This window comes from Grampus griseus, assembly GCF_964374135.1.
Source record: "Grampus griseus genome assembly, chromosome: 19".
Lineage (NCBI taxonomy): Eukaryota > Metazoa > Chordata > Mammalia > Artiodactyla > Delphinidae > Grampus > Grampus griseus.
In genome coordinates, this window is record NC_139013.1 from 40067134 (window position 1) to 40092701 (window position 25568).

Sequence of the window (25568 nt, forward strand, 5' to 3'; positions counted from 1 at the left end):
GTCCAAGAACTAAAATCCCACAAGCCGCGTGGTGTGGCCAAAAAACACAAGAAAGCAAAACCAAAACCGAACAATCAAAAAAACTGGGGGCTTCCCTGGTGGCGCAGTGGTTGAGAGTCTGCCTGCCCATGCAGGGGACACGGGTTCGAGCCCTGGTCTGGGAAGATCCCACATGCTGTGGCGCAACTAGGCCTGTGAGCCACAACTACTGAGCCTGTGCATCTGGAGCCTGTGCTCTGCAACAAGAGAGGCCATGATAGTGAGAGGCCCGCGCACCACGGTGAAGAGTGGCCCCCGCTTGCCGCAACTAGAGAAAGCCCTCGCATAGAAACGAAGACCCAACACAGCCAAAAATAAATTAATTAATTAATTAAAAAAAAAACCACACAAATAACCAAGGATTACATTGGTTGTAAACAGAAATGCAATGGTAATGTTTGGGTGTTGGGACCAGAAAAATAGTTCTTTTTTTCCCCATTGTCGTTTATGTTTCTAGAACATTTTAAGTATGGGTCTGTTTTACAATAAAGAATAACAAACTTGGACTTCCCTGGTGGCACAGTGGTTAGGAATCCGCCTGCCAATGCAGGGGACACGGGTTCGAGCCCTGGTCTGGGAAGATCCCACATGCCGCGGAGCAACTAAGCCTGTGCACCACAACTACTGAGCCTGTGCTCTAGAGCCCGCACGCCACAACTATTGAAGCCCGCGCACCTAGAGCCCGCGCTCTGCAACAAGTGAAGCCACTGCAATGAGAAGCCCAAGATGCTGCAAGAGTAGCCCCTGCTTGCCGCATCTAGAGAAAAGCCCGTGTGCGGCAACAACGACCCAATGCAGCCAAAAATAAAAAGGAATAACTAAAAAAGTGACAGTTAACTTGGAGTGCTTTTGCAAACTTTTAAAAGGCCCGATCTATTTTGTTTTTATATCAAATAATTAGAAATAATATATAAACTAGGCTTCGAATTCATACCCGTGGTCTGTAATCAGAAGAGAAAAAAGTGAGGAAGGAGAGTCAGGAGAAAGGGTGAAGAACGGCAAGAAGTGGGAGAAACGGGGAACTCGGCAAAGGAGGGCTAGCTTACACGTAATTCTCCATGACGAGTGCCTGGCCTCCTCTCTGGTTTTCCACAGCTTCTCTTGCCCTTTAGAACACTTTCCCCAAGGAAGTCGAGGGAGTGGGGAGGTGACTTGTTACAATACAAATCCTGTCCAACCTCTCGTTTAACACCCCTCCAACAGTTCCCAGTCACCGGCAGAATAAAATCACAAATCTTTTAACTTGGCCCAGTTTGTTATCCTTCGGAGCTTCTGCTATTCTGGCTACCCTTGAGGATCCTTAAGGGCAGAGCCTAGCTCCTTCCTGCCTCAGGTTCTTACAGGCTGATTCCCGGGCAAAAACCAGCGACTCCTCCCTAACCAAGCTTTTCGTGGATTTTTTCTTCCTGGGCCTCCGCCTCCCACTTCTCCCTCTCCCTTGTTGATTTTTTTTTTTTTTTGTAGCGTTTATTTCTGTGATTAGACATCCATTAGTGTGCATTCATTCACATCTATTATCCAAAAGTCTGACCCTCATCCCTCTACAGTCAGGCCGGGTCGGTATGGTTCCTGCAAGGTTCCCAACTCCCTGCACTATGCTCGGTGCACAGTAGGCGCCTAGTGATGACTATGTTTAGGTCAATAAGACAGTCAAGGCAAGCGGCATCTGAGTCGGGGGAGAATCTCTAATTCAGACAAAAGGGCTCCCTGAGGTCCTCTGGGGCGCTGAGGCTTAGATCCTTCCTCCCCTCCCCCGCAGGAATGCCGTGGACTCAGCAGCTCAGGGTTGGGGTACCGCTTCCGGCGAACAACACAACCTCGTCCGAATCCTGGTCCGCTTGCAATCCGACCTTTCCCTTAGGCGGCGCTCCAGGCCGCAGCCGCCAAGTTTAGCGCAAGGCATTTCGGGACTTATAGTTTCCGTGGGCACATGCCCAGGGCGCTTGCGCACTGGAGAGACGCGCGCCGCCCGACCCCCATCAGGATTCCAGGTCCTTGCGAAGGGCGCTCCAAGCGACAGAGTTCCAACCGAATACGCCTCTCTAGTCCGCCGAGGGTGAGCCGTGTAGGGGAAAAGTCCGCTCTACGTGGGCTGTCGCGGTGCCCGGCAGAGAGACCGGAACAAGCGCGCCCCGCTCCGGAAGTGAGCGGCTTATGCCGCGGTGCATTGTGGGGGGCGTAGTCCTCTTTCCCAGGCGGTCCTTCGCGGCGTCCCTGGGGCCCACTCTGGAGCGCAGGCGGGCGGCTGGGCGGCTGGCTCGGCGCGGGCCGACGGGAGGCGTATTCTGGGCACGGGGCGCCGGGCCAGGCCGGCCGCGCCGGGCGGCAGTAGTGGGAGGCTGCCGAAGGCCTCGCGCGGTGCCGCCCGTCGAGGGGCGGGCGGCGGCATACCGACCGGGCCGTCGAAAGGCTCAGAAGGCCGGTGGGCTGGGCCGGGCCGCGCGGCGCAGCCATGCCTGGCTTTACGTGCTGCGTGCCAGGCTGCTACAACAACTCGCACCGGGACAAGGCGTTGCACTTCTACACGTTTCCCAAGGACGCTGAGCTGCGGCGCCTTTGGCTCAAGAATGTGTCCCGTGCCGGCGTCAGTGGGTGCTTCTCCACCTTCCAGCCCACCACGGGCCACCGTCTCTGCAGCGTTCACTTCCAGGGCGGCCGCAAAACCTACACGGTGCGGGTCCCCACCATCTTCCCGCTGCGCGGCGTCAACGAGCGCAAAGTAGCACGCAGACCCGCGGGGGCCGCAGCCGCCCGCCGCAGGCAGCAGCAGCAGCAGCAGCAACAGCAGCAGCAGCAGCAGCAGCAACAACAACAGCAGCAGCAGCAGCAGCAGCCGTCGCCGTCCGCCTCCACTGCCCAGACCGCCCAGCTGCAGCCGAACCTGGTATCTGCTTCTGCGGCTGTGCTCCTCACCCTTCAGGCTGCTGTGGACAGCAGCCAGCCTCCGGGATCCGTGCCTCCGGCTCCCACCACTCCCACGGGAGAAGATGTGAAGCCCATTGACCTGACGGTGCAAGTGGAGTTCGCGGCCGCAGAGGGCGCAGCCGCCGCAGCCGCTGCGTCGGAGCTAGAGGCTGCTACAGCAGGGCTGGAGGCCGCCGAGTGCCCCATGGGCCCCCAGTTGGTGGTGGTCGGGGAAGAGGGCTTCCCTGATACTGGCTCCGACCACTCGTACTCGTTGTCGTCAGGCACCACAGAGGAGGAGCTCTTGCGCAAGCTGAACGAGCAGCGGGACATCCTGGCGCTGATGGAGGTGAAGATGAAGGAGATGAAGGGCAGCATCCGTCACCTGCGTCTCACCGAAGCCAAACTCCGTGAAGAACTACGCGAGAAGGATAGGCTGCTGGCCATGGCTGTCATCCGCAAGAAGCACGGAATGTGAACGAGTCCCCTTTCGGCCTTCGGGACTCCCAGACTCCTGCCAGCTTAGAGGGACCTGAGGCCACCGCTGTTGAACTCCCTCATACTCCTGGGGCACTGGTTGGCAGTACTGAGCCTTAGGGCAGCTGGACTCTTTTGCTGGTGACCAAGCACCCTCTCTTGTTTCTTCCTGAAGCAAGGTCCTGAAGTCTGGGATCTCAGACTCTGCACTGGTGACACCAGCAATTATGACTTTGTCTACCCCTCCCTACCTTCACTCCCCAACCCCAAGTTTATGTTGCAGGTTCTGGTTAAGCAGAGGCTTCAGAACCACTGAACTTGAAACTTATCCCCTAGGGATGCAGGCGAGATGCCCAAGGACTGTGGCTTTGGGAAAACAACTGAACCTTGAGTTTGGCCGGCAATCAGAGACAACTCTTCTGTGTGTAGTGATAAGAGATCCAAGTAACATCAGTTCTACTTTTTGTGCTTTTCCTTCCCAGGTGCAGCCTGTGATTCTGATGGGGACTGGCAGATCTGTGCCTCTGCCTCCTAGGACCTCCCTCCCAGGAGGCCATCGACAAGGGGATCTAGGTGACCTGTTGATGGAGATCCAGCTTGCCAGGGACTTAGGTCTATCCTGTTATGTTTGCTACTGGTTACAAATTCTATTTTCTGTACAATTAGTCAGACTAAAGTTTTCACTGTGTTTGTTTGGCAAAACAGATTAAACAGAAAGTAAGGTTTTTATTTGGGTTTCGCCAATTTATTTTTATAAGGACTCAGCTAAGGGTCCCTGAAACATGGGGAGATGGACTTCCTGATAGGCCTCCACCTTCGCCGCCTTAGGTCTCAAGGACCAGGCTGACCCTGAGAGTAGAGATGCTTCAGTGACTAGGTTTCTCCATAAAGAGGCCCTAAGCACAAGGACCCTGGCCTTATAAGGTCTTTGCAGAGTTCCAGCTCACCCCAAAGAGTTTGGAAATTGCACCAAATGGTCCTGGTTTGTCCATGGGTTAGCTCCCTGTGTCCTTTCAACTGGGAGAAGGAGCAACTGAGAACTAAACTGAATTGTGGCAGCCCACTTCTCTGAGGGTTTTGAATTCCTTAAGAATTTTCAGCTGGAGTTGAATTTTGCTCACTATTTTAGCCCTTAGGCCTAGTATGGTGTCTGGCACACATGGGCACGCAGTTACTTAAATCAGTGAAGACCGTAGCTGGAGCCAGCCATGGACTCTTATACAGATACCTTTGACTTTGGTACACTTTCATTGTGAAGGAGGTGGATCCATAGAGGACTTCAAGCATAGGAGTTGGAATTGGTGACCCTTGACTCATTTTCTTGGCTGTTAACATCTTTCTTTAGATTGGATATTGTAGCGGCAAGGTGACATTTTTATTTATAGTTCCAAGTAATTTAGCTCAAAGCTAGCTACAGATGCCTTTAAAGCTAGCCATGTTTAACATGGGTGTTGGGGCACAAATGGACACTTATTGGGCTCCATAAAACATATGACTCCTTTCTCTGTTACTTATGGAAAAAGCCACTTACCTGGGGTCTTTCCCTGTGGTTTCAAACTGGAATGACTCTAAAATTAATGTCTCTCTAATTTCTGCTCTTCTTCTGGTCCCTTGGCACTGATTTGAGAAACAAGTCTGTGGTGGGGAGGAGGGGTGGGAGATAGGTTGTGCAGTACCTAGATGTGGAAGGGACTGTATCTCTCCCTTCCTAGGGTTAGTTCTGGCTTGTCCTAAGGTGGTGGAAGCACAGCAGTGACCTTCCAGGCCAGGTGGGACTGAAGCCCTTTATGGGTAGGTATTGGATCAGTTGCTCAACTGTCCCCACCCTCCTTCATTAGGAGTGAGGACTTTCCCAGGCCCAAGCCATGCTCTTTAGTGTGTCCTTTAGCTCCTGTGTGTTGAAGGGACTTAGACTGTTTCAGCTTTGGCTCACTTGAACCTCTCAGCAGCACTCCCAGGACAGGGTGAGGGCCAGACTGGCTAGGACTCTTTGGTGTCTGGATGTTGTGAGCACACAACCTATCTGGTGTTTTAGCTTCTGGAGGGGAGGAGGACAGCTCAGAGCAAGGGAGGTCCTAGATACACCACAAGCAGGGCAATAGAGAGTCTCCCTGACTGAGTAATAAGAGAAGAATCTAGTCAGGCAAAGTAATAGAGATCTGGGATTTAATTAAACAAAGCCTAGCCTGGTCGTATGAGGCATTCCCGGGAGGAGCGGTGGGGGTGACAGTGAGGATCTGTGAAGGACCCTTCTGGAAGAACAAGAGAACTGAGAGATCTCTGGTCAGGAGAAGACTTGTTGCTATAAACTTTACCTGTGATCCCCCTGGCTTAGCTGCAGAGCATTTCCCCAGCAGGCCTGAACTAGAGACTGGCCTTACTTCAAAAGTTTGCGTTGCCCGGGAAACGATGAAAATGGGGGTTGAAAGGAAAGGGCAATGGGCAGGAGGGAGATTATGGACAATTTTATCACTTAAATCACGGGGAAGGTTTGGGCGTGCCAGTTATTACTCTTTTCATAAAAATTAAACTCTTAGCTGCCATGCCTACTGGAAAAAAAACAAAAACCAAACTTGTGAGAATTGTCTTGTAGACCCTAACTGCAGAAATCTAAAGAGTAATCTTGTCTCCAGCCCAAGAAAAGCCTCGCCTGCTTGAAACCAGCTTTGGGTCCGACTAGCACCGGGCAGGGCGCAAGAATGTTGGGAAAAACAGAAGCTGTGCGTTCCGCCCCGGCTGGCCTTAGAGCAACACTCGAAGGGGCTGCAGGGGCGGCCAGAGCACCAAAGGGGAGGGGGCTTTGCGAGCGGAAACAGCTCAAGGGCCCAGGGAGGGGCGGCTAGGCCAGTTTGGGGCCAGGCCGAGCTCCCACGGAGGCGGGGCCAACACCGAACGGCCGCGCAACCAGAGCTGGGCCGGACCAGCTGGGACTTGGCGATAACTGAGCCCTGACCCTCGCCTGGCGCCAAGCTCGGGTGTTCCAGAGGCTTCCGCTAGACCACAATTCTCAGGGGCTCGCCTCGGCGGCCTCCCTCCCTGACTTAGTCTCCCCTCCCGCGCTGCGGGCCGTGTCTGGGCCTCGGCGCATAGGACGTCGGGAACTGTAGTTTTCTCCTGGCGCATCTATGCCAAAAAGGAGAACGGGGGGAACTGCGTTTCCCAGAGTGCAGCGGGGTGGCAAGGGAAGGCAGGGGGGAAGGGACAGTCGGTCGCAGACCGCGCTGGGTTGCCGCCGCCGCTGCCGCCATCGTGCCAGCCCCTCGGGTGAGTGTCTGGGCTAGCGCGCTGGGGCGGGGGCTGGGCCGCAGGAGCCGCGCTCCGGGTCGCCTGGAGCCTCAGCTGCGAGTCCCAGGGCCGCCCCTCCCCTCCCCCCCCCCGGCGGCCCGAAGCCGCGCGGGGCCGGGGCCATGTGTCGCGCGCGGCTCCGCCTCCCGTCGGTCCTCTGAGGCGGCGGCCAGGGGGAACACAGAGACAGCCAGGAACCCATTTCAGGCGTACCGTGCCCGTGGCGGGCACACCGGACGGCGTCGGGGCCGGGCCTTTTTCTCTGTTCTGGACCACCCGGATGGGGCTCTCCGGGCCCCGCCCCGTCTGGCCTAGCCCGGCCAGCCCGAGTCCTGCAAACTCTGCAGGCAGGCTAGCGGGCGGACCCCAGCCACACGTCCTGTCGCCCGCCTGCCAAGGATCCGGGGATGGGCAGGTGCCACCCGGCCCGCTCCGGAGTCAGCACTGGGTAAGGGCGCCCGCCTGCCGCAGCCCTACCCTCACCTGGTTCTCAACCATAGCTCGGCTAGGATGTAGGTGAACGCTCCCTTGCTTGTCTGCCCGCTGAGAGTGCACGAAACCTATCTCCCACTCTGGAACTCAGATTCTCTTGCATCGAGGCCAGGGTCAGGGAATCTGGGGTAGGGAGGGGGTTCCACGTGGGACTTCATCCCCGGCCAGTCTTAGAGGATCTGGCTTGATGAGATGAGGCGGCTCCGGACTCGTAGGCTCAGTCCCCGCCCTTCTCTCTGTCAGTGATCAGGCCCCAGCCGTGGGTGGGTTGGCCGGCCGCGTTAGTGGAGGGAGGGAAGAAGCCAAGGAGGTAAGGCTGAATGTGTGAGCCTCCAACACATCGTTAGATCTCTTCAGCACAGCCTAATCCTCACTTCTGCCCCTCCCAGAGTCATCTGCCCTTTTCCCACAGAGGAGGATGATTCGATAAGAATGGTAACGGTAAGGTGGGGTTTAATGGAGGGGAAAGTAGAATCCAGGTCTGAGGTCCCTGAGCCTGGTACCAAACAAGAGGCTGGGCTGCAAGCAACATTGGGCATAGGGCACATCTGGGCTGTGGGGTTCAGATTCATGCTCTGTGAGGCCCTTCTGAAGCCTGGGTGGCAGGACTAGAGCTGGAGGCTGCACAAAGTCAGGCTTCCCTCACCTGCCTGCTCACTTTCCAACAACTGAGTGACCTATGAACAGGCAGGAAGCTGGTTGGGCCTTGGGAAATTGCCTTTAATGATGGCTCCAAGGACTCCATTGATTTCTGGGAGTAGGGAAGTATCTAGCCATAGGGTAGTCTTCTAGCAGGCTTTGTAAAGGCACTCCTGATTGGTGATAAAATTAAGGGACAAGTCCAGAGAAGACCATGGGATATGGAGAAGAGACAGTTCGTTAAGCCTTGATTCCTCTGACCCCAATGTAGCTTCTGAGCCACAGTTCTTGCAGGGATAAAGATGCAGCTAAGTCTCTGCAGACCTGGCCTCAGCAGCATGCAGTTCTTTTAGGAGAGTTGAGGTAGGCCTGTGACGCAGGAAGCCACCATCCTTGGAATTTTTTTCCCTTGAGTATTTCCCCAGGTAATATTTTTCTGGTCATTGAACTCTAGCCTTGGAAGTTTTCCTGCAGTTGAACTGCATTCTCCCTGGTTAAGGAGGACAGGCAAGGAAGGTTCTGTCCAGATCTCGTCACCAGGGCCTGCGTTTTCTCTGGACTCAACCCTCCTAGTCCACATCCTAGCCCACGACCACATGGGAGTCAGGTTCATTCAGCAGACTTAGGAGAGGCCTGGTTTGCCAGTGGAGGTGGGCAACAAGGAGGGACCACCCACAGGACACAAATAGGATCAGTGTGATTGGATCTCTTAGTGCTATAAGTAGTTGTTCCAAGACCTTGAGATTGTCTGGGTTGGTTCTTTCTAGGACACTGGTGTCAGGTGAATTAGGCTTTATGGCTGTGGATTAGTTCACACATTGCAAAGCCCTAGGTGACTTGAAAACAAGGGTTTTCTTCAAGGTCAAAATGCTGCTGTTCCTTGGAAAAAAGGAACAAAGGTTACTTGGGAACAGGAGGAATTCAGGTCCCTCCCTCTCATTCCAATCGTTAAAGAACCCTGAGGTTCTCCAGAATCAATCTGCACCCTCTATTCATGTAGGGCTGTCTTGGGAGGTGGGGCCTGGCATGGGACAGTCAGGATATGGCTGCGTAAGCAAGCGGGCAGGCTGTGAGGATGCTGGGTTCTCAACCAGCTCAACTAGGTCCCTTAGTGACATGGAGACCACCTCTCCTCTCTGAGCCACGTTTCACTTTATTCTGCTGTCTTTGCAGTTGGTGGGTTGGGATGGGAAGAATGATTTAAGTGAAAGAATTCTCAAATTTTAGAACTGGAAGGCACCTTGTATCAAAAAATTCTGGAATACCCTTACTGAGGCATTAGTATCTTGCTTGAAATTTTTTTTTCTCCTTTTACACCAATGATCCATTTTATTCAGCAACCATTCTTGCAGCGCTTTCTATATGTCAGCCCACTGGGCTGAGGCTGGAGGTAGAATAATGAATCCTACCAAGTCCTGGTGCTGGGAAAAGGATGTCACAGTAGTGGAAGAGACAGAGGTAATGTTGCTATTATGTGCTGAGGGCTAAGTTGAAGGGACCCACAAGGGGCTCTTGGCCCTTTGCAAAAGAGGGGGCTTCTGAATGAGTAGAGCACCAGAGAGGAAAGTCTGTTAGTGAGCCCACTCTCCTCTCCAGTGCCTGGAGAAACCACAGAACAAGGTATACTTCAGGATGTTGGGGCCAGGAAAGTCTGGGGTCCCTTGAGAAACTTGGCTGTCACCACTCCAAATTGCTGTGGCTGTTGAGTCTAGCAGCTGTCTTCTATCGGTAGCTCCTGCATTCCTCAGGGGTCTCTGCTGGGTATTCTCCTGGTGCCTGAGAATCTCACCAGCATTCTGTGGTGTGTGGCCTTATTCCCTGCCTGGAACCTGGGTTTGTGGCTTCTGTCTCTTCTGAGACCCTCTCAGGTCACTTATTCAAGTGCCCAGTGCTCCTGGAGTGATAAATATCAGGACATCTCCCAGAGTCAGACCAGAGGCACTCTCCCCAGAAGCGAAAGGGAATAGTCCTTTTGGAGAGAGGGGAGTGGATCCAAAAAGTTTTCCACAGGATGGACATTGAAAGTTGGGCAGGATTTCTGTGCGCTGGGGTTGAGCTGAACCTCCTGATGGGCCTTTTTTTTTTTGCGGTACGCGGGCCTCTCACTGTTGTGGCCTCTCCCGTTGTGGAGCACAGGCTCCGGACGTGCAGGCTCAGCAGCCATGGCTCACGGGCCCAGCCGCTCCGCGGCATGTGGGATCTTCCCGGACCAGGACATGAACCTGCGTCCCCTGCATCGGCAGGCGGACTCTCAACCGCTGCACCACCAGGGAAGCCCGATGGGCCTCCTTTTTTATTTAATTTAATTTAATTTAATTTTTTTATACTGCAGGTTCTTGTTAGTTATCTGTTTTATACATATTAGTGTATACATGTCAGCCCCTATCTCCCAATTCATCCCACCACCACCACCACCACCCCCCCACCACTTTCCCCTCTTGGTGTCCATACGTTTGTTCTCTACATCTGTGTCTCTATTTCTGCCTTGCAAACCGGTTCATCTGTACCATTTTTCTAGGTTCCACATGTATGCGTTAATATACGATATTTGTTTTTCTCTTTCTGACTTACTTCACTCTGTATGACAGCCTCTAGGTCCATCCACATCTCTACAAATGACCCAATTTCGTTCCTTTTTACGGCTGAGTAATATTCCATTGTATGTATATACTACATCTTCTTTATCCATTCGTCTGTTGATGGGTGTTTAGGTTGCTTCCATGACCTGGCTATTGTAAATAGTGCTGCAGTGAACATTGGGGTGCATGTGTCTTTTTGAATTATGGTTTTCTCTGGGTATATGCCCAGTACTGGGATTGCTGGGTCATATGGTAATTCTATTTTTTGTTTTTTAAGGAACCTCCATACTGTTTTCCATAGTGGCTGTATCAATTGACATTCCCACCAACAGTGCAAGAGGGTTCCGATTTCTCCACACCCTCTCCAGCATTTGTTGTTTGTAGATTTTCTTTTTTTTTAATAAAATTTATTTGTTTTATTTATTTATTTTTGGCTGCATTGGGTCTTCATTGCTGTGCGTAGGCTTTCTCTAGTTGCAGCGAGTTGGAGCTATTCTTCGTTGTGGCAGGCGGGCTTTTCAGTGCAGTGACTTCTCGTTGCAGAGCACAGGCTCTACGCATGCGGGCTTCAGTAGTTGTGGCTCACGGGCTCTAGAGCGTAGGCTCAGTAGTTATGGTGCACGGGCTTAGTTGCTCCGTGGCATGTGGGATCTTCCCAGACCATAGGTCAAACCTGTGTCCCCTGCGTTGGCAGGCGGATTCCTAGCCACTGCGCCACCAGGGAAGTCCTATTTGTAGATTTTCTGGTGCCCATTCTAACTGGTGTGAGGTGATACCTCATTGTAGTTTTGATTTACATTTCTCTAATAATTAGTGATGTTGAGCATCTTTTCATGTGCTTCTTGGCCATCTGTATGTCTTTGGAGAAATGTCTATTTAGGTCTTCTGCCCGTGTTTTGATTGGGTTGTTTATTTTTTTTGATATTGAGCTGCATGGGTTGTTTATATATTTTGGAGATTAATCCTTTGTCCATTGATTTGTTTGCAAATATTTTCTCCCATTCTGAGGGCTGTCTTTTCATCTTGTTTGTAGTTTCCTTTGCTGTGCAAAAGCTTTTAAGTTTCATTAGGTCCCATTTATTTATTTTTCTTTTTATTTCCATTATTCTAGGAGGTGGATAAAAAAAGATCTTGCTGTGATTTATGTCAAAGAGTGTTCTTCCTATGTTTTCTTCTAAGAGTTTTATAGTGTCCAGTCTTACATTTAGGTCCTAATCCATTTTGAGTTTGTTTTTGTGTATGGTGTTAGGGAGTGTTCTAATTTCATTCTTTTACATGTAGCTGTCCAGTTTTCCCAGCACCACTTATTGAAGAGACTGTCTTTTCTCCATTGTATATCCTTGCCTCCTTTGTCGTAGATTAGTTGACCATAGGTGTGTGGGTTTATCTCTGGGCTTTCTATCCTGTTCCATTGATCTATATTTCTGTTTTTGTGCCAGTACCATATTGTCTTCTTTAATGTAGCTTTGTAGTATAGTCTGAAGTCAGGGAGTCTGATTCCTCCAGCTCCGTTTTTTTCCCTCAAGACTCCTTTGGCTATTCGGGGTATTTTGTTTCTCCATACAAATTTTAAGATTTTCTTGTTCTAGTTCTGTAAAAAATGCCACTGGTAATTTGATAGGGTTTGCATTGAATCTGTAGATTGCTTTGGATAGTATAGTCATTTTCACAACATTGATTCTTCCAATCCAAGAACATGGTATATCTCTCCATCTGTTTGTGTTGTCTTTAATTTCTTCAATAAGTGTCTTATAGTTTCCTTCATACAGGTCTTTTGTCTCCTTAGGTAGGTTTATTCCTAGGTATTTTATTCTTTTTGTTGCAATGGTAAATGGGAGTGTTTCCTTAATTTCTCTTTCAGATTTTTTCATCGTTATTGCGTAGGACTGCAAGAGATTTCTGTGCATTAATTTTGTATCCTACAACTTTACCAAATTCATTGATGAGCTCTAGTAGTTTCCTGGTGGCATCTTTAGGATTCTCTATGTATAGTATCATGTCATCTGCAAACAGTGACAGTTTTACTTCTTCTTTTCCAATTTGTATTCCTTTTATTTCTTTTTCTTCTCTGACTGCCGTGGCTAGGACTTCCAAAACTATGTTGAATAATAGTGGTGAGAGTGGACATCCTTGTCTTGTTCCTGATCTTAGAGGAAATGCTTTCAGTTTTTCACCATTGAGAATGATGTTTGCTGTGGGTTTGTCGTATACACTGATGGGCCTCTTTTTAAAGTTATTTTTTTCTGATGGGCCATTTGAGGATGTTTGTGTGTGTGGAGTTGGATTTGAGTTGACTACCCCTTCCCTAACTTTGAGATTCTGTGATTCTCTTGCTTTGACCGTATGTGACAGGAATTCTTGAAGACTCTCTCCCTGAGGGAGGCCACAGCAGTGGGTTATCCCTGCAGTGACTTCCAGGCCTGGAGTCAGTCTGGAGTGACTGATCGTTCTGGTAATCACCCTTACCACCAGGTCTGTGTGGCGCCTTCTCCTTCTCACCCTATCAGCTGGAATGTGTCTTCCTGGGAGGAATCATTTGCTCAGGCCTGGCTACAACTAGGGAAGTGTCTTAGTGGCCAGGGAAGAGGAACACAAGAGAGCTGGGGTTGGCCCTTCTCACTACCCTAGGCCTTTCTCTTTATTTGTTGCTGGTACCTGCTATGTACCAACTCCTTAAGCACCCAGGCTGGAGTGGGGGCTACGCTGGAGAAGGAGAACCTCCCCTCATGAGAGGGGTGTGTCCAGGGTACCTGGGAACTGAGGGTAGTTTGCCTCAGTAAACTGGGGGAATTCTGGAATGTTTGTTTCTTAAAGCCTCAGGTACTGCATTAGAGCCACTGGGTCTCACCAGGGCAGAAACTGTGGCCCCCTGGAAGGATGTCTGTAAAGAGACATTGGTTCACTTGCAGAGATGGTCAGGCCCAAGTCAAGGCAAGTTCTCATTTGTAGGTTGTAAACCTGCTTTGACAGGCTGAGCATGCACTTAGAGGCTTCTGTTCTGATGGCCATGGAGCTTGCTGATTTCAAAGGGGAAGAAAAGGCCTGGGCTCCATTCCTCACAGCCTCATTTTGCCATCTATGCTTTCTGCTGCTTGACATGGGCTCTCAGCTGCTCCAATCCAGGCCAATTTTGTGGACATTTTAATGCTGACTATGCCAGTGGCCTTCTGTGGTCTTGAATTCTTTCCTAATCTCTCAGAGTCTTGGTTTCTTCATCTACAAAGTTACACTAATCACACCAGCTTTTCAGGGCTGTGAGACTCCAATGAGAGAACACATGTAACTGTTTGGCTTACAGGAGTTTGACTTACAGTACATGAACCAGCAAGTTCATGGATGGGAGCTCTCTAGGACGGGGGCCTCAGAGATCCCTGAGCCACCTGGGAAGGGGTGGCCACTCAAGGACTGAATAAGCATGGAGCAGAGGGACTACAATGCAGGTCTCGGGATTCACCTTCTGGGCCAGCCAGGGCAGCCTGAAATCTCTGGAGCCCTTTCTTCAAATAGAAGATAAGGAAAAGGCCGTTAGGGTGCTGGGGGCACCTAGACATCAGGGGTCTGCCCCAGGAGAGGGTTCTGTCCTGGCCAGCCATCTGGGCAGCAGACCTTAGCTGATTTCCCTCCCAACTTCAGGCAGGGGAGTGGTGGACGAGGCTGTTGCCAGTCCTCGGTCAAGGCTGCTCTTTAGTGTGGTGTCCCTATAGGAGACTGAGATATCCACCTTCTTCCTAGCTCTTGACCTAGTATTCACCTAGCACCTGCCAATGACTGCTTACAGCTGAGTCCTGCTTTATACCCTCAGTTGATTACCCCTAACATCCTCATAATTACTGATGAAGAGACAGGGTCAGAGGGTCATACCATGAGGGAGAGGAGAAGCAAACTAGAGGCCAAGCCTTTGAGGGAAGTGGTTGTGTGCCGACTATTCAGCCCCAGTTGTCCCTCAGGTGATCAGAGCCTTGTGGGGGGATGGAGGGTGTTTGGGGCTAAGCCCCACTTCCCACACGCCTCAGACAGATGGCTGGGTGGAAGGCAAAGGATTGTTTCCTGACAACTTGGACAGAAGGTGTGGGAGGAGGGGAAGTGGGTCACTTGGCCACTTAAATTGAACAGGGTTTGCCCAGAGCTTAGTCCTCCAGAGCAGAGGGGCTGGGCCAGGCACCATGGGAACAGGGGTGCCCCAGTCAGGGAGACAGACCATAAACAAATATGTAAATGTGACAGTCTCATGCAGTGACAAGTGCTAAGAAGATGAAACGGGGTGGTGAAGTGAGTAAATGGGTGGCTGCTTTAGACGGAGTGGTCACAGTGTCTGAAGGTATCTATGAGGAGGTAACATTTGACCTGACACATATGTGACAAGGAAGCAGACACATGGAGATCTACGAAGAAGGGTGATCCAGGTAGAAGGATCAACAGTTGCAAACCCCTCCAGTGAGACAGGCTCAACATGTTCCAGAAACAGGAAAATGCCCAGAGTGGCTGCAGAGGACGGGAAGGAGTGGGTGGCAGGAGACAAGGTTGGATAGCTGGGAGGCCAGGCCACCCAGGGCCTTGAAGCCAGGATAAATGGTTGAGACTGTCAGTGGGGAATGGGAAGGGAAGTCATTGGAGGGCCGTAGGACAGGATATACAGCACCCCTCAGATCATGGAAAGAGGTGCAGTTTGTTCCTGAAGGACAGGCACTATGCAGCCTTCCCTCTCACTCCCCACAGTGCACGCCTGTGCTCTGGGTTTAAGCCAAGGTTGTCTGTCAGTCCCACCTGTCGGAGTCCTTCTCAGCCTCTGCTTCAGGGCTCTTGGAGGCCTAGCAGACAGTAGGTGTGAGGGTAATAGAGATGGTTGGTGCCAATTTCAAGGGTCCCACTATAAGCTCAGCATATCTGGCATTCTTTGCGGACCTCGGTGATGGGCCCTCAGAGGTGAGCATCCTTCTGTTTTATTAGTCTGGAGTCAGTAATGTCCTCTTCCTCATCACTCTCCTGCCTCCAGCCCTGACCCAGGTCCAGCTAGGCCAGCATCTATATCTGTTTTGCTGAGATGGTAGAATGGGGTTGTGACTTTGAAGATTTGGGAAAACTGTGAGATCATCCCCAATGGGTGAAAACACCCATTGTTTAGTGTGGCAGTCTGCCTGGTGCCATTGTTTGGAGGCAGAAGCCCTGGTTCAGACCTGTCTTGCCCCTGTCTTGCCCCTGTCTGAGAAAGCCAAGGTCAGAGATCAGGGCTTCAGCCCTACATGTTGTTCATTTTTTTTTTTAAATTTATTTATTTTATTTTTTATTTATTTTTGGCTGTGTTGGGTCTTCATTGCTGTGCGCGGGCTTTCTCTAGTCATGGCGAGCAGGGGCTACTCTTCGTTGTGATTCACAGGCTTCATTGTGGTGGCTTCTTTTGTTGCAGAGCACGGGCTCTAGGTGTGTGGGCTTCAGTAGTTGTGGCATGCAGGCTTAGTAGTTGTGGCTCACAGGCTCTAGACTGCAGGTTCAGTAGTTGTGGCGCACGGGCTTAGTTGCTCCGCGGCATATGGGATCTTCCCAGACCAGGGCTCGAACCCGTGTCCCCTGCGTTGGCAGACAGATTCTTAACCACTGCACCACCAGGGAAGCCCCCATGTTGTTCATTTTTATCTCCAGACTAGTTATCACTGGGAGTCCTGGCTCTGGAGTCCACTAAGCCTGGTTCCATCCAGTTCCACCATTTATTAGGCTTGTGACCTTGAGCAAATTAGCTGACCTTGCTGGGCCTCATTTTGCTCATCTCTAATATGGGAGTTGACTCACAGGGTGTTAGAACAAATGCACGTAAAGCCCTTAGCACATTTCTACACGTAATACACATTAGTGAAAGTGAGACATTATCAGCCGGACATTGCTGTTTCAAGTTTCAAAATATGGAAACACTGACCCAGAATTTGAGGATAAAAATGAAGTTTTTTCTGTTACCCAATGGAATCTCCTGGGCCAGAGGTTTTAACCTGGGGTCTGTGACAACCTCAGGGAGTATGAATGAGTTGAAATCATTCACAAGGCTGGGGCATCTCTGCCTCTGCAGAAATTTGTTGGGAAAGGGCCATGGTTTATGAGACATTTTTAGAGCGTCTTTGCACCCACAGAGACCTAAGGGTCAGTGAAAGCTGAAGCTCAGTGGGTGAGAGGTCACCAAGGTCATTTCTGCTCCTCGAGGAGCCTGGCCTTAGTCAGCCTAAGTGAAGCAGGAGACGGTGTGGTCAGCAGCCCTCTTGGAAGAGCTGTAGGAGAAGCTGTCATGAAGGTCACTCTCCAATCTGATGTGAGGCTGCCCCTCAGCCTTGGCATTTTGTTTCTTTCCAGGCTGTTCTTTCCACAATAAATATATTAGAAACAAGGTCAAGGCTGGCTGGCCATCCTGGGGAACATCCTCCCAGCCTGGCCCACCTCTCCTCTATGTTGCATGGGGATGGGAGGTGGGCTCTGCACCCTGTTGCTTTTTCTGGACTCAGGAATGCTGCCTCCTGGCTATGAGTGCAAAGCTTTGTGGAAGATTTGGAGTCAGAAACTATAAATCCTGTAGTTTGCTGGACTCTGTGCTGGGAGGTTGAGGAGGTGGGGTCGGGTGTGGCAGGAACCACACTGGAACCCTCACAGCCCAGAGCTGTGTTCAGGCAGAGGAATGAGCCCTGGGTGTGTTGATATGGCTTTGCACGTGGGGTTGGAGTCAACAGTTGAGTCTGGAAAGGAGGACCCAAATGTGTGGCATCTGAACAGTGACCTGAGGGGAGGGCGGGCATCATGGCAGGAGGACTCACCTGTGCAAAAGACACAGGGAGCAAGCACTCAGAGAGTTCTGGTGTGTTTATGTGTGGAGCTGGATGGAGATAGGAGAGAATGGCTGAGGAGTCAGGGACGGGTGTGGATAGCCACATGTGGAGCTTTGGGGGTTTGACCTTTAACCCAAGGGTGAGGGTTTTGTAGGGGAGGGACATGGACAGCCTTGTGGTTCAGAGCTCAGGGATGCAAAGTTAGCAGAAAGCAAGCAGTGACCTTGACCAGAGAACCCAGTATCAGCACTGATGTACTGGGTGAGCTTGGGGCAACCAGCTGAACCTTGGTTTTCCCACCTGTAAAGTGGGCTGACAGTGGAATCTGACCACATGGCGATGTGATCACGACATAGAGATAAACACATCAAGGTCAAGAAGGCCTCGAATGAGGTTGGTGTTGGCCTCAGCAGCCCCATTTGACATCTTTAAAGCAAAGTCTTCAGTCCACATACTTTTGAAGGTTCCTTCTCCCACTTTCTGGGAGCCCCTGAGCAGTCCTGTTCCTCAGGAGAGCTCACTCTGCCCTGTCCCACTCCACCGGGCCAAAGGGGTCTTCTTGTCCTTTTATCCCTCCACCTCTTTACTCTACCACTACTTCTGCCAAGTAGTTTTTGTATTAGCATGTTAATCACACTGTTAAGAACAATGTTGAAAAAGGAAAAAACACCCCCCCCACTTCCTTCACCTCACTGTCCCACCACATGGCGCCACTTTTTTTTTCTTTGGATGAGCTTCTGGCCTTATTTCCCCTCATCCTCCATCTCCAGCTTCTCGGTTTCCTGCCCTAATCTCTTTCTGAGGCTCTAGACATTTGCTAATGTTGTTTCTTCTGACTGGCATACTCCTTTCTCCAAGACCTTCCCTGAGGGCTGCTTAGGACAGAGCGGGAGATGGCCCTCATCCATTCCTCCAGCTTTCCCCCTGCCCCAGAGTTCAAGATGCTCAGCAAGGCATCTTGAGAGCATCATGTGGTAGGGTTGGGCCACAATGAGTGAGCCAAGCATAGTGAATACTAGGGTGGAAGGGGCAGAGATGCGAGATGTGGGGCTGTGTCCTGCCTCCAGTAACCCAAGTTTGCATGTGGTACAGTCACAGTCTGACCCCTTGGAAATGTGACCAAGACAGAGCAGCTGGGACTAGCTGTTGATCCTATGTTTTTCCCATTTGTTGATGTATTTCTTGGCAGAGTGTGAACTGGGATACACCTTGTCCCAAGCAGGCGTGACCGGGTCCAAGCTTTCTCCTCTGCTTGTTTTAGACTTTCCTGGACATTTCTTAGTCATCCCAGCACTGAACTGCTATTTTTAGTGCCACCACCTCCTAGGGGACTTAAAATAAAGCTGGCTCAGCTTCCTGGCCCCTCATTGGCTGGAGTGTTGGTCACAGGCAGGGAGATTGGCTGGATTGGGGATAAGCCACTGCCCACTAACACTGTCCTTCCCTCTGGCTCTTCTGGCCTTGGGTGAGGTCATAGGGACTGGAGCAAACTAGCACTTACCATGTTGAGTTGAGGGCTTTACTAGGTTCCCTTAGTGAGACCACAGCCACTGGCAACCTCAGGGTTCCACCCTCTTATAGAGAAGGGGGCTGAGGCCCTAAGAAGTGCAGTGACTTGCGTGAGATCCCACTACTGCCAATGGTTGTCTGCCAGGGCCAAACCCACCTCCTTACTGCTTTGGTTCAGAGTTCCTGTTATTAGGAGAGAGGGGGTGGGCTCCTCTACAGTCAGAGATGACTACAGAGCAACACACAGGTCTGCTGTCATGGATCCTGCAGGGAGATGCACGCCACCCTACCCGGGCCTGCCAAAGCGTGAGCGACTCTTTCATCTGGGGCTTGGGTTTTCCGTCTAGCAGCCTGGGGTCCCTGATATCTGTAGCGGGGGGGCCCACCCCTCCCTCTCCTCCCCCCCTCAGAGACTGGAGAGGGGCAGCCCTTCTGATGGAGTGAGTGCTGGGATGGGGATGTGAAGACATGACACATTTCCCCCTCACAGCCTTCATTTCCCCTCCCAACATTTCTGTTATTACCTGTGATCCTCTGAACCCATGGTTCCAGCTCTGAAGTGGGTAGATATAACCCCCATCAGTGACGAAATCATGTCACCTGGCCTCAAATACGTAACTACCCCCTTAAGACAAAGTGTGTGCGGGGGGAGTCACTCGCTGTCTTTGTTGCAACTGGGGCCTTGAGGAGCCATTTCCCCCCACTCCCAATGGGTCTTCTTCCACCTGCCAGTAAGCCCGGAGGGCAGTGTTGAGGGACTGAGTGCTGAGTCTCAGCAGGACAAGGAGTGGGCCTGAAGGCTGCAATAGAAGACACTCCACATACAGACATCAGTAGTTCCCGACCTGCAAAGTGGGAAGAATAGCAATAACTCTCAACAGCCTTGCAGGTTGTTGAGAGGATTAAATGAAAAGATATGGGGAGAGTGCTTAGCTCCTCCTTAAAAGCCCATCCCTCCATTGGACTTGCTCTGACCTTCCTTTGTCCTGGCTCCACCCTCAGCACCCATCCTGCTGTTTCATCCACGAGAGCCCCTCAAAGGAGGGTCTGGGTCTGGTCCACCTCTGGGCTCCCTGCACTGGTCTGTATTGAGGGATCGCCTGTCAGTTCCCTGGGCCCTCTCTGTGTTTCCTGGGAGAACAGACGTCAGCAAAAGACTCCCTACTCAAGGAGGTCTGGGAGGGGTGGGGGTCGGTGAGGAGACTGGCTGGCTACCTCCTGCTTCCACGGTACCAAGGTACCAACACTACCCTCCCTGTCTCACTGGACTTGCAGGTCTCAACGAGGCCGGGTGACGCTCCAGAATGGGAGACAAGCCAATTTGGGAGCAGATTGGATCCAGCTTCATTCAACATTACTACCAGTTATTTGATAACGACAGAACCCAACTAGGCGCAATTTATGTAAGTCTTCAGCTCTAGGACCAGAACGGGACCTCAGGGAATCAATTCACATGTTGGGCCAGTGCCTCCAGTTCACAAGTTCTGGCAGCCCTCACTGAATTTGGCTGTCCCCTTTTATCTGAGCTACTCTCCATGGCACAGGGGGCTTAAGGCCTAGCCCAACTCCCTGGTCCACACATTCCTTTCTGTCATCTGTAAGACTGGATTCTGATACCCTAGGCAGCAGGTTCTGGGCTTGCCATTCCATGGTCCTGGGAGTGCCTCTGTTCTAGATTGGGCAGCAGCAGACAGAGGCTAGGGCTCATGGTGCCCTCTGGAGGCAGCAGCTGTAAGCATCATCAGTGCCCCGCTGATCTCTCCTGGAGGCCCCAGGTCCACCTTCCTTTGGGGGGCCAAAAGCCGCTGAATGCTCATGGGAAACAAATGGGGTTAGTCCAGGGAGGTTGGTGTGTCTTGAGAAACCCTTCTATGCAGGTATGATTTGCTGCTGTTTTAGTGATGTTCGTATATACCAAGAGTTAATTGTATTTGACCCTGCCCAAGACAGAAATGTGATTGATCAGGCCACGCCTAGCAGGTCTGCCCAGGATAGGAGAGGTAGGAGTCATCCAGCATAGCCTTGCAGCCTGACTGGGCTGTGGGCAAACTCCTTTGTGTCTCCCTCCAAAAAGTCAGGGCCAGTTCAGAAATTTTGAAGAAAAGAAAAGGATCTTACCAGTGGAAGAACAAATCCAGCACAGGTATTTGATTGTCACTATCATAGGTAGAGAATTTTAAAAACTCAAACTGGTATGACTCTGGGATCCTTGGCACTTCTACCATATTGCTTTTAAAATCAATTAAAGCAGGCCTGACCCAGAGAAGAGTTAGCAAGGTCCTAAAAGAGTACTTTATGTATGTCATTTTATATAAACCTCAGCACATATTCCTTTTAAAGATCAGGAAACTGAGACTCAGGGGGAGAAAAAAAAAAGTAGCTTGCTTAATGTCAGAGCTGGTAAGTAGCAGAGGCACTTTTGAGTTCTGCCCCTGAAGGCTGTGGCAGGAGAGATGGGGTGGGGAAGAAGTGAAGGTAATGGGTTACATGTTGATGGTAGGGAGGGTCCCAGGCAAGGCCTTGTCAGCCTCCATTCCTCTCTGACCCCATGGGAAGGGCCTCTTTGGAACTCACTGATGGCTTTTCTGGGACTGGTGCTGACTGACCATGCAGCAGGATGGCTTTTGACTGAGCCCTGGCCACATATAGCCAGCCTGGAGCTCATGCATATCAAAGGCCATACAACTTCTTGAATAAAAGGTGGGAAGTGAACTTATTAATAAGTTTGTATTTTGTTACATAGTCTTTCAGAGCTTGGGTTCTGCAGTGCTGGGGTGTAATTAAAGAAGTTGTTCATCCTGTAAAGTTTGGAAGTTACCCTCATTTTCCTTCTTTACAGGCAGGGAAACTAAGACATGAACTAATTTCCCCAAGCAAGACCCTTTTCAGGGTCCTTTCAGGGCCTCAGAGATACTCCTTGTGCTCTGAAGCCCTGACCCCAGGTTTCCTGGTTTTCAGATTGACGCGTCATGCCTTACGTGGGAAGGACAGCAATTCCAGGGGAAAGCTGCCATTGTGGAGAAATTGTCTGTAAGTAAGGGCCAGGGCTGGGCTGCAGGCAGCTCCTTCCCCACCTCACTGGCCACAGCCCACCACCCACTCTTTCCTTTGCAGAGCCTTCCGTTCCAGAAAATCCAGCATAGCATCACGGCGCAGGACCATCAGCCCACGCCAGATAGCTGCATCATCAGCATGGTTGTGGGCCAGCTCAAGGTAATAGTGCTGCTGCCTTGCAGTGCTGCTGTCCTGCTTCTCAAGGGACACCCAAAGTGATGCTTAGAGCTGTGTAGCTCAGTACAATAGCCATCAGCCACATGTGGTGATTTTTAAATTACATTAAGTAAAATGAAATAAAATTAAAATGTAGTTCCTCAGTTGCATTAGTCATACTTCAAGTGCTTGTGGCTGCCTATTGGACAGCGCAAACATAGAACATTTCTGTTATTGCAACAAGTCCTATTGGAGAGCACTCGTATAGAGCATTTTTGGAAAAGGGACAAGAGGTATAGGAGCAGGATGGGGCTGTGATCCAAGCCACTGGGGCTTTGCACTGCCTCAAGGTGTAGGTGGGCCTTCTGCAGGCAGCTGATCCTGAGCTGGAGTCCATGCTGCCACTCCCCAAGCTGGCTGCTGATTCTTCCACCTGCTGAGCAAAGCAGATTCCTGAAACCCTTGCTTCTCTTTGCATTTCTCCTTCCACTTCTCAAGACCTGTTACCTTCAAAGCCTTCCTGTGGTCCCGTACCCCCCAGGAACTCCTACTTGTTATGCTCTAACAGGCTGAAGCCAGATTCTTGATTTCCCAAAAAAGCCTCTCCTCCTTCCCAAAGCAGGACAAATGAGCTGCCCCTTAACCAGGTTCCAACCTCCTGGGCCTGTGGCATCATGGGGCCCAGAGTAACAGGCCCACATGACTTCTCCCTAGGCTAGGCAGGGCTTCTTGAGTCCGTTACAAGGGTGGAAGAAAGTGGCGGGGGGCGGGGGCTAGGCCTCTCCAGTGGACCCAGACGGACCTGCCTTCTGGCCTGTTCTTTCCTGTTAGTTTCTCCTGCCTGTCCAAGATACCGTGCCCAGCAAGTGTGCTCAAATAGGCCTTGGGAGTGAGGAGGTCTCTCCTGGGGTCTTAGTGCCCACTTTCCCAGGCTGGAATCAGTTAGCAGTGCCTCTTCCCACCTGGCTTCAGGTTCTTTCTGGTGTTTTTGTCCAACCCCCAAAAGACTGATTTGCCTCCTTGCTGATGATAATTCCTGGAAAAAACAGTGATATTAGAAACACTGTTGGTTGGCTGGGCTCCTACCTCAACTAGGCCTCATCTGGGTATTCTGCAGTTTGGGTGGAAGTCTCTCGCCTTTCTTTTTTCGTTGCAAATATGTTACATGACAAGAAACAGATTACCTGATAGTGCTGCATTGGTTTTTTTCGCTTGTAGAGCTGTAATCAGTGTGAGCTTGGTTTTGAGCCTTTTCTCATGTACTTGGCCATAGTCAGTATTAGTAGTACCTTCTCCTGGTTGGACTAACTGGCATAATCAGACACTAAGATTGTTTAGTTTACAGATTACTGTGAGTTACATGGTAAGTGCTGCAGAACTCTTTCAAATTGATCATTTGTGCCCAGAAACATGGGTTCAGAGGCACGTACGTTCTCTGCTCTGTTGCTGTAGCTAACTGGTGAGTTGTTCTGCAGTTTGTGTACATAGCAGTGTGAGCTGCCATCTCAAGGCCCAGTTTAGTGCCCAGTTTAGTGTTTCATACATTGTGTCAATTCACAGTCACAAGTACCCCTTAGCTCTCCTAGGATTTGCGTCCAAATTGTAGGGCCTGATCCCAAGTCAGCGTTCACCTCCTGCTGAACACCCTTCCTGTTCCTTGGCCACCTTACTGAACCATTTTCTCTCTCCTCACAGGCCGATGAAGACCCCATCATGGGGTTCCACCAGATGTTCCTATTAAAGAACATCAATGATGCTTGGGTTTGCACCAATGACATGTTCAGGCTTGCCCTGCACAACTTCGGCTGACCTCCTCCCAGCCAGGCACTCATGCTGTTTCCTCCTCCCTCCTCTTCCCGATATTATTCATGCTCCTCCAGATGCTCCAAATATCATACACAAATGAGCAGGGCCGCGGTGGGAGTGGGCGCAGTGCGCTACTGCTGCCGAGGTATTGTGCATGATGTTTGGACGCTAGACTAGTTGCATCTGATGGGAGAAGTTTGTGTTGTACCAGCGCATGCCTTGGAAAGACTTAAGTAATGCGAAAGGTTGTCTTTTTTTTTTTTTTTTTTTTAATCTACTGACAAGTTGCTCTAGTAACCCAAAGAAGTGAAGGAGAAAGCAGCTGCCTCACCACCGAGATATTGATTTGTTCAGATGTTTCAATGCCTCATGATACAATAAAACCACAAAAATTTTCTTAACAGTTTAAATTGTTTTAATTAGTTTAATAGTTGGCTGGGCATCAGTAACTACCCTGCCTCATTGGCTCTCTCATGTCTCACCCTCCCACCTCTGCCCCACTTCAGCGATACCTGTTGCAAGGAGAAAACGCTGAAGCAGCACTCTCAGCTGGCTTCTCTCAGAAGCCCTGTAGGGCATAGTGTTCCCTCCATGGCCCACCTGGTCTTGGGAAAGTGAGCTGCAGACAGGCAGAGCTCAGGTCTGACCTGAAGCTTCCCTTGCACTGAAGCCTCTGCAGTCAGTTCTGACACCTCCTGTGATGTGTACGCTGGGTAGGGTCAAGGCTCTAATGACATGTGAGATGACCCAGAACCCCACCGAAGATGGAAAAGCCTTGGCAAAAATGGCCCATTAGCTTCAGGCCCTCTGAACTGAGGGCTCAGCAAGGCCAAGTATGAGCAGAGGTTTGAGGGAGAAGGGCCTGTTCTATCCACAGAAGGGTCAGGATCACATCCAGTGTGCCCTGTAAATCCCAAGCCAAGCAGAGGGCAGCTCTGATGCTGTACCATCTGCTGTGGATATCATTACCCAAAGGGGAGTAACTCGAACAGCCAGCCTCCAATGCCCATGGAGCCAGGCCCGGTTGGGTTGGAGTATAGATTTAGAACTACGAAAGAAAGCATTCTGAGTTTGAGGGATTTAGGTTCTAGGATTTCTCACCCCTGAGACCTCTGCAAGGCATCTCTAGGCCTCCTCCAATTCCCTCCCTGACCACACACACACACCTTCACACTATCTTCAAATCCCGGGAAGTCTCAGCTGTTGGGGCAGTTTCTGCTCCTCAGTTTTGGGGACAAGCCTTGCCTAGTACAAATCTAGCCCTTGAGCCCTGAGACCTTGGTGGTGTAAAACTCGTGGCAAGGTAGCAACCACAGGCTAGAACCAAACCCAGGACTTGGGCTGATGCCCTGTTAGGGGTTTTAGGATTGGTGAGGGCACCACAGCTTTGCCTGACCTGCACAGCCCCCTTCCCTCCTGCACTATGGATGGAAGCCAAGGACTTCCTCAGACCCCCACTGGTTGCCTGGCTACACTGGGCACTGGGCTGGATGATGTGCTGTTTGAAAGGACAGCATACTCAGGAGATTTCAATGGGGCTGATTTCTTGGCTGCTGTGTATTTGGGGGGTGGAGTTTGGGGAGAGAGGTAGAAACCTGCTGCCTCTTAAACCACCCTGTATAAAATCTGCAATACAGCTTTTCCATGTATCTGTGCCTGAAATGTCTGCAATAAAGAGGTGTTTGTAAACTATGGTTCCTTTCTTTTTGCCTGAGGGTGCCAGGTCATGCAGGGGGATGCTGGGAGACGTTAGGGAACAATGTGATGTTTGTGGTGGGACCATCTCCTCTGCCCTTGCAATTCCGGGGTCCGTGACTTCACGGGTCCC

General features: G+C 51.0%; 2 protein-coding genes across 2 annotated transcripts; both read left to right on the forward strand.

The window, feature by feature from the left end:
- Positions 1–2292: 2292 nt before the first annotated feature.
- THAP11 (THAP domain containing 11) lies at positions 2293–4137 on the forward strand. The gene has a single exon (XM_082676369.1). It carries the CDS (start codon positions 2492–2494, stop codon positions 3419–3421), a length of 930 nt encoding a protein of 309 aa, XP_082532495.1. The 5' UTR covers positions 2293–2491; the 3' UTR covers positions 3422–4137.
- A 2452-nt stretch (positions 4138–6589) lies between these two features.
- NUTF2 (nuclear transport factor 2) lies at positions 6590–25414 on the forward strand. Its single transcript, XM_082677213.1, has 5 exons — positions 6590–6684; positions 20000–20127; positions 21683–21754; positions 21839–21937; positions 23630–25414. Exons 2-5 carry the CDS (start codon positions 20029–20031, stop codon positions 23741–23743), a joined length of 384 nt encoding a protein of 127 aa, XP_082533339.1. The 5' UTR covers positions 6590–6684; positions 20000–20028; the 3' UTR covers positions 23744–25414.
- The last annotated feature ends 154 nt before the right edge of the window (positions 25415–25568 follow it).

Coding starts and splice junctions, on each gene's coding strand:
- THAP11 (XM_082676369.1), top strand. CDS start 2,492: ATGCCTGGCTTTACGTGCTGCGTGCCAGGCTGCTACAACAACTCGCAC.
- NUTF2 (XM_082677213.1), top strand. CDS start 20,029: ATGGGAGACAAGCCAATTTGGGAGCAGATTGGATCCAGCTTCATTCAA. Junction 20,128..21,682: donor CCCAACTAGGCGCAATTTAT/GTAAGTCTTCAG, acceptor CCTGGTTTTCAG/ATTGACGCGTCATGCCTTAC. Junction 21,755..21,838: donor CCATTGTGGAGAAATTGTCT/GTAAGTAAGGGC, acceptor TTTCCTTTGCAG/AGCCTTCCGTTCCAGAAAAT.